Genomic DNA, 9,276 nt, shown 5'->3' on the forward strand with positions numbered 1-9,276 from the left:
TAGAATTCATCAAGGAGTTTAAAGATACAAGATAACCCCTTTAAAATTCCACAGCCGCACACCCCTCAAGATATGACCATTAAGCACAAGTTCAAAAGAACTCTCCCCCATTTGATGTCATTCCCAGGGGAACAACAAGAGCGACCTTAATTTCGAGAGAAAAGAAGGATTTTTGTTAGACACCAAAAACCATGATAAGTAATTTTCTATATCCAAAAACTCAATCAAATTAATCACAAGTAAACCCATGATTGATTTAATCGGAATACGCAATCAAATTAAATACACAAGGTGATTAACTTAATTGTTTATGCTCAACATAAGTAAACTTACGGAACATATGACTACCAAAACCATTGGAAAAACGATTAGGATAGCCGTTCATATACTCGACATGAGAAAAATCTTATGGAATATATGAATACTCAACTAGACTAATTACAAGAGAACCCATAATTAATCTAATTGGAAAACAAACAACTAAACTAATCACCAAAGTAATCAATTTAATTGTCATTTGTTTTGCTCGACATAAGAGAACTTACGGAGCAAATAACTAAATAACCAAATGAGATGATTAATTTAGTTCAAAAATGCTCAACATAACACATCTTATGGAACAACCAACCAAATTAATCAAAAATAATCAACTTAGTCATATCGTGCTCAACAAAAGACATATTACGGAGCCTCACAGTATTCCATAAGATATGAATCAATGAAAACCAATATTGTGGAATACGCAAGGATCTATTCTATTTTCAATCATTATTTGCATAACAATAATAGACTTTATCCTTGTTCACAAAAGATTTTAACCTATATTCCATCAAAGAATTGACAATATAGGCTTAACCTTTGTGTTTATCAAAAGTATATTCATCCTTAAACCAATATATGAATACCGATCATGAAGACTTTACTTTTGACAATATATGGGACAACAAAGTTCACAGACGTAAACACACAAATCCCATAAACATTGCAATATAACAAACCATAAGATTAAATATTGCAGACCACCATTCTCCAAATATTTTTAGAATTTAAAACCAATAAACCTAAACAAAATAATACAAGAAGATGAAAAATAATAGCTATGTGTAGTCACAATCATCGCTATTCAAAGCACTAGTTATTCTTCTTACTAACCCAAAAAGAAGACATCCTAGGCAATAATGTCTTTGAGAAATTAAGCATCATTCCCGAACTCCTTGTTGTCAATAGCCATTGGAACATAAGGTTCGCGAAGAAAGGAGTTGATATCAACGAACTGTCTTGGCTGATTATGTCGAACCAAGGCTTTCTGAATTTCCAAAGATCTTAAAACACAAGCCTTTATATCACGAATCTCATTTCTTACTTCCTTCAACTCATCAAGAACATCAGAAAACTTCTGAGAGTTAGAAGGTACCGCCCTTGGTTTTCTTGTATTCCTTCTTTTTCTTTTCAAGGACGAAGAATTTGGAGATTTCTCTTTTTCCTTGAATGATGACTTAACAATCATATTGACATCCTTTCCATCCAAAGACATGATACTTTGAGAACAGCTATTACCAACTGATTTTTGTGAGTGGAATTCACAACCTCAATACACAGCCTTGAAAAAAAAGAATATCACAGAGGAAAAAGGAATGTAGGATTCGAAACCTTTAAACAGGTTCGTAGACGTCCAACTTTAAACCCTATAAAGAGTAGAATTATCAATAATAACCCTTTTATTTTATTTGATGGACAAAAAATAACAAACCTAAGAAAACTTTTTTCTAAAGCCTGTGCATTCACAATCTTGTCTCTTTTGATCATGCATATGAGACAAGATTTACCAATCAACACAATCAATTTGTGCTGTGGTGAACAACAATTTGTCCACCATTTTCCTCTTGAGAGGAATCCTCTGTCTTCTGTCTATCAAAGCGACTTGACCATACCTTCTTCTCTACTGGTCTTATTTTATCCTTGGAAACCAACTTCTTAGACGAAGATAAAATCCTACATACCTCAGCGGTCTTCTGAGCGAGTTTTAAGCTTCCTTGCTAATTGATTTGCTCTTCGTTGAAGTTTATTGGCGTGCCTCATTTGATGTTTGTACTTGTAACATCTTGATAGTTCATGACCCTTTTGATAACAAAACGAGCACGTCAATCTTTGATAGTAATCAGGCATATGTGGTGCGACTGCGGCTAAACACAAGTTGAATCCTGAAACGTTACCAACAGAGTTTCCAAAGAATGGGTCAATTGATTCTTCCAGCTTGATTGGATTTTCATCTTCACCGAAACCATCAAGGTTGATATATGTATTACTACAACTATCAAAATCAATGTTCTCACATAGAAGACCGACACTTGATTTCCTATCTTCTTCAGAATCATAGATCTCAGATATTTCATCAAGTGTTACAGCAAGACCTTTGTTCCCAGTGTATTTTCTTCGATTAGGGCATTCGTTTGCAAAATGACCAAAAACTTTACACTTAAAGCACTGAGGCATATCCTCGTCATCAGCCTCGTCAGCATCCCTGTTTTTAGGAGGGGTGCGAGTGTGAGGTTTATCTGATGACCTGGGTTTGTCTCTTGAAAACCGTTTACTTCTCTTCAAAAGAAGATCCATAAACTGTCTTGTGATTAAGGAGACTGATTTGTCATGATCTTCATCCGAAAAATCATCCTCAGACTGATCATCCTCAGAGACACAAACACTCTTACTTTTATCAAGTAATTTGGTGTTCTTCTGTGCTTTAAAGGTAACATCCTTTCCGATTTTGGATGTATGCTCATGATCAAATATCTTTAGATTTCCAACCAAGGTATTTCTGGAAAGATTATCGAGGTTATTTCCCTCAATGATGACATGCTTCTTAGATTCTTATCTAGATGGCAGCGATCTGAGAATTTTCATCACAATGTCCTTTTCAGGAATAGTCTTACCCAATGCAAAAGATGCATTAACAATTTAAGACACTTTGTAATTAAACTCATCAAATGAATCTTCATCTTCCATACGAAGGTTCTCCCAATCGGATTTAAGGTTTTGAAGCCTAGCTTCCTTTTCACTGGAGTTTCCTTCAAATACGGTTTCTAAGATATCCCAAGCATCCTTAGACCTAGTGCAATTACACACATGGTGCTGAAGGTTTGGGTTAATGGAATGTATAATGGCATTCAAACCGTCGGAATTTTGCTTAGCCGCAAGTATCTCAGCAGGGCTATATTCACCAATAGGTTTGGGAACGTTTGCATCTCCAACTGCCACAACAGGATCATCTTAGCCATTAAAAACATATACCCATGATTGAAAATCACGTGCTTAAAGAAAAGCTCGCATAGAAATTTTACACCATAAGTAATTAGATCCATCGAAGATTGTTGGTACGTTAATAGAGATAACACCTCTGTCCATAGAGTCAGATCGCTACAAACACAGACTTGTAAGGTCTTGAACGTGTTTGCCTGCTCTGATACCAATTGAAAAAGCGGGGGTCTAACAACACCACCCAATATTTTGCTTAGTAATCTGTATGGACAAACTCCAATATACTTTTTATGAGAATCAACTAGACAGTCAGACTCAATCAATAAAAAGACATATCAAAGAGTTTATATCTCAATCTATCGATTTAATCTTACTCAAGCAAAATGAGAGTCTCAATTAAAGAGAGATAGACTTGGATGGTACCAAAGACCAATATCCAAGGATCAATCAATATCAATCAACAACCATTAGGTCGGACTATTCAATTGATTGATCAAACGCATAACCTGTATTATTTCTATTATATAACAAATATAATGTGGAAAATAAATAACACAAACACCAGAAGTTTTGTTAACGAGGAAACCACAAATGAAGAAAAATCCCGGGACCTAGTCTAGATTGAATACACACTGTATTAAGCCGCTACAGACACTAGCCTACTCCAAGCTAACTTCGGACTGGACTGTAGTTGAACCCCAATCAGTCTCCCCCTGATCCAAGGTACAGTTGCACCCCTACGCCTCTGATCCCAGCATGATACTACGCACTTGATTCCCTTAGGTGATCTCACCCACAACTAAGAGTTTCTACGACCCAAAATAACAGGCTTTAACAATAAACAAATCTGTCTCCCACAGAAAAGTCTATCAAAGGATAAATCTGTCTCCCACAGAAAAACCCTAAAGTTTTGTTTCGTCTTTTGATATATAATCAAGGTGAACAGAAACCAATTGATAATCCGGTCTTATATTCCCGAAGAACATCCTAGATTAATCAATCACCTCACAGCGATCTTAAATGTATGGTAACGAAACAAGACATCGTGGAATCACAAACGATGAGACGAAGATGTTTGTGATTACTTTTATATCTTGCCTTTCGGAGAACTCTCATGATCTCAATCCAATCAATCTGATTGTACTCGTACGATAAAAGATGCAAGATCAGATCACACAACTATGATAAAAGTTGTATCGGTCTGGCTTCACAACCCCAATGAAGTCTTTAAGTCGTTTAACCCGGTTTGAGAAAAGAAAACCAGAGGGTTAAAGGAGAATCGACTCTAGCTTACAAACTAGTATCACACGGACGTGTGGAAATTAGTTTGTAGAGTTGCTAGATGTCCCCTTATATAGTCTTTCAAATCAGGGTTTCCCCTTGCTTACAAAGCAAACGCTATCCATCGTTAGATGAAAACCTGATTTAGATTCAAGCTAATATATCTCAACCGTTAGATCGAAATCTTAGCTTGTCGTACACAAATGAACTGCACGATTCTAGGTTTGTAAACCTTACCCAAATGTGTGCATTGTTGGTTCAATAATAGTCAACCAAAAGGTTAGCCTTTTGAGCATTTCATACCAACCACTTTCTTCTTCACCATAACTAGTTCAAATGACTCACATGAAATAGTTAGAGAGTTGTTCAATTGCAAGGAAATCTCATGTACTACACAGGACACAATTGAAGCAAAGATGATTTGATTCACATGAATCGGTTCATGAACTTTATAGCCACGGTTTGCAAAAGCATTCCTTAGTCTTTATGAGTTAAGTTCAGAAATCATCTTTAGATATATAACCTATACAAGTTCGCAGACTAGGTTCACAGACTTGAAGTACTGGAAAGAGTTTTTCAAACTCCAGCAGAAATTCTCGGGTTCGAGAGCTTCGCTGGTTCACGGACTGGGTTCGCGGACTTGGTTCACGTAACACAGTTTGATAACTCAGCATAAATTCTCGGGTTTGAGAACTTCAGCAGTTCGCGGACTTGGCTACTAGCCGATTTCCAGCATGGTACTTATGCACATATGTGTTTACACAACATACTTATGTCCACTATGGTTATGTAATCTAAACTCTCATTCTAATCATTGAAACATTCTTAGAGGACGTTATACAGTTGTTACACTATTTCTCGTCAAAGCAATTTTCAAGATGATCGAAACATACATGACTTACGTCACTAGGTAAAGAAAAACATGGTCGAAACGAAACGCTTACCAACACATATTTCGAGATATAGATAGGCGAGGTATACTCGGCTCGAAATACCAAATGTGTATAATCTAAGTCTATATATATATAGCATACGACTTTTGTCTCAAGAAGTAGGAGATAGAATAGATATACTTTTGAGTGACAGATAAGTTCAAGTCTTCACATACCTTTTTTTCGAGAAGTTCCACCGGTTCCTTGAGTAGTTATTCCACTTGTATGATGAATCGCCATGAAGTCCTTGAGCTCAACTACACTTTCTATCCTAGTCCGAGACTTAGCTATAATAAACTAGAAATCAAGACTTATAGTTTTGATCACTAACATTGACAAACATGCTTGAGATAGAAACTCATGCGAGTTTGACCGAGCAGTGCTCTAACATATATGGTATCAGAGTCGGCGACGGTTCACCGGCCGAGGGTGAGAAGGTACGCTGGACGGGGTTGGTCCAGGTGCTTCTCATGAGGGGCGGGGAACGTCGGAGATCTGGGCTTGAGTATATATTCCGGAGCCGAGGACGTCTCCAATTTAAGGTGGTGGTATTGTAATACCCCGATTTCGGCAGTGGTTCGGCGATGAATTGGAATATAAGTAGTGGTTTGTCCTTTCATAACACCGAGGCCTTTCAACACAATTGGCTCAAGAGTTGGTATAAATTCTACAGTTAAGCATGCTCGGGCGGGAGCAATCCAAGGATGGGTGACCTCCCGGGAAGTTACTGCTGGATAACCGCAGAGATGCCCGCTGAAAACCCCACACTATCGGATAACCGCAGTGGCTAAGTGGGGACAATATCGGTGGAGGTACGGGTCATTACAAATGGTATCAGATCTGATGACGGGTCACCTGCCGAGGGTGGGAAGGTACGTTGGACGGGGTTGATCCAGGTGCTTCGGGGTAGGAAACGTCGGAGATCTGGGCTTGCGAATATGTTATGGAGCCGAGGAAGGCTCCAATTTAAGGTGGTGGTATTGTAATACCTCAATATTAGGCAGTGGTTGGCTGAATGGAATATAAGTAATGGTTTGTCATTTCCTAACACCGAGGCCTTTTCAGCACAACTGGCTCCAGAGTTTGCAGAAAACTCTGCAGTTAAGCGTGCTCGGGCGGGAGTAATCCAAGGATGGGTGACCATCCAGGAAGTTTCTGCTGGATGATCGCAACGATGCCCGTTGAAAACCCCACACTTCCGGATGACCGCAGTGGCTAAGTGGGACAATATCGGTGGAGGGACTGGTCATTACAGTATCGGTGGAGGGATGGGTCATTACAATCCATGTCCTAGTCCTAGACATCTATAAATAGGCTATAAATCAAGACTTATAGTTTCGATCACTAACATTGACAAACATGCTTGAGATAGCGACGCATGCGAGTTCGACCGAGCAATGCTCTAACAATCTCCCCCTTTGTCAATTTTAGTGGCAAAACTATCAATACATATGGATTACAAAATAAATAAAGAATTATAGCTTCTCGTCCATATGCTTGATTTCCTTGGCATCTTCAACACGACTCAAAATCTTCGTCACTTCCAAGTACTCCTATGATTCCAAAGGTTGTAAGTTTAGCATCATCGTTGTTGAGGATCCGTAGCTATAAAAATGAGAAAACAAATGCTCTCAATCATTGTTATATAGTGTTATAGTATTATTTCATAGTATCAAAGTTCAATTGTATCACAACTTTGACAACAATACTATGGTGATATGTATCGCTCCCCCTTAGTCAATACTTTATCTCAACATGAAAACCACTCCCCCTTACATAATGTTTCGTAAACCATATGTATTTTTAGTGTGAACTACACATTAATTCTCCCCCTTTTTGTCAATAAAATTGGCAAACGTACGAAAATTAGTGGGATCCTAATGAAATTTCCACGGAGATACTTCATGACCAAAGGTGTATTAACATACCAATAAATTTAGATGCAATCACATAGCAGAAGCTAAATGCATTCATCAGGCAGTTTATAAAGATACAAGATAACCCCTCAAAAATTCCACAGCCGCACTCCCCACAAAGATATGGAAATTAAGCACAAGTTCAAAAGAAATCTCCCCCATAAAATGTCATTCCCAAAGGAACAACAAAGGTGACCTTAATTTTGCAATAAAATAAGGATCCTTTAGATACAAACAAATATCATGAAAACATGAATTCATAATCCAAAGATACACAATTAAATTAATCACAAGAGAACCCATGATTAATTCAATTGGAATACACAACTAAATTAACCATAGAGTGTGATCAATTCAATTGGTCATGCTCACCATAAGAAAACTTGCGGAGCAACACAACTAAACAAACCATGAGAATGATCAATTCAATTGATTATGCTCAATCATAAGAAAACTTATGGAGCAACACAGTACATACACAAAAGTGTGGATCGGAAATCGATCAATACTGCGGAATATACAAGGATTCATTATATCTTTCATCACTATTTGCACAATGACATATGATAGATTTAATCTTTGTAAACAAAATAATGACATAAAGGCTTTAACTTTTGTAAGTCAAAAGTTCATTTTATCTCTTATTAATACTTTCATATCAACATATAATAGAGATAAATTTTGAACAAGTTTGGGACAATGGCAGTTCACGGATGCAAACAATATATCCCAAAATAATTTGCAATATATAAAATCATAACGATTAAAATTGCAAAAATCATCTTCCAAAACAACTTAGAATTAAATAAATAAATCTAAAAACAAGAAGATGACAATATTGGACATAGCTATGTGTACTCACAATAATGGATATTCCAAACCCTAGTTATTCTTCTAAACAAAAACAAGAATAAAAATTCTCATAAGAAGATTTGCTAGACATCGAAAAACAACTCTAAGAACAAGGATTAACCAAAGGTGATAATTAGAGTTCTGGTACGGAAGCTTCACTGATTCCAAGACCTTCAAGATCGTGACCAATAGTATCAACTGCTTCTTCAGAGAAGATATCCTCATTGAGAAGATCCTTAACTTGTGATTTCACGAGAACAAGGTCAGAATCAGCCTTTTTCAACTCAGTCCGCAGCAAGTTAAGATTCTCTACAGAGCTCTCAAGCTTTAGTTGAGTCTTCTAAAGATCAGTGAGAAAACCACGAACTACTTCGGCAGAGACCATCTCAGCGTTTTCTCGATATTGGTGAGAAAATGCATAATAACATGAGGCACAAGATTCGAGGTTGTCAGACTCAACCAGGGTTCTTTTCTTCTTCAACACAAACTCCAGATAAACCGAATCATCAATTGAATTGGCTGGTAGGTCCCAAGAGCTTGAAGCAGACCCCATTCTTAAAAAAAAAATATAGCAAGAGTATGCGTACTCAAAAACCAGACGATTGGTATTTATAGGTTTCAAAAAAAAAACAAATTTAGGGTTTCCAAGCTTGGATCGTGCCATGTAACGTAGGTACATGCACGATTAAAGGCGTACCCTTATTGGTAAAAATACCAAGAACAAAGAATTATACAAACAAGTCTAGCAGAAGTTTACTTGAGAAGTAACTTCACAAAAACAATTGACTCTCAGAAAAATGTGTTCTGACAAGAGACACTATAAAGCAAAGAAAAATTTACGCCTCTTTTAGAAAAAGTAAGAACAAACAACAAAAGTACTCATGCAACAAACAGAATGTTTGAAAGTGATAATTCGGCTAAGAGTGATAAGAAGATAGCTGGAATATCACATTTGACATGAAGTACACCTGATCATATATCATTACACCAGGTTTTATGTGGGTGAGATTTCAACCTTGTGATTAATTAGCACAAATATG

General features: G+C 37.1%; 1 protein-coding gene across 1 annotated transcript in view; it reads right to left on the reverse strand.

Moving 5' to 3' along the window:
• Positions 1 to 8,789, reverse strand: part of LOC113279920 (F-box protein At3g07870-like) — a 52,009-nt gene extending 43,220 nt beyond the window's left edge. Inside the window, exons 1-2 of the mRNA XM_026528561.1 lie at positions 8,697 to 8,789; positions 8,385 to 8,576 (exon numbers count right to left, since the gene is read on the reverse strand). Of these exons, the coding sequence (XP_026384346.1) occupies positions 8,385 to 8,576; positions 8,697 to 8,789 (285 nt within the window). The remainder of the gene's footprint in view (positions 1 to 8,384; positions 8,577 to 8,696) is intronic.
• Positions 8,790 to 9,276: the final 487 nt, after the last annotated feature.

This window comes from Papaver somniferum, chromosome 5, assembly GCF_003573695.1.
Source record: "Papaver somniferum cultivar HN1 chromosome 5, ASM357369v1, whole genome shotgun sequence".
NCBI lineage: Eukaryota > Viridiplantae > Streptophyta > Magnoliopsida > Ranunculales > Papaveraceae > Papaver > Papaver somniferum.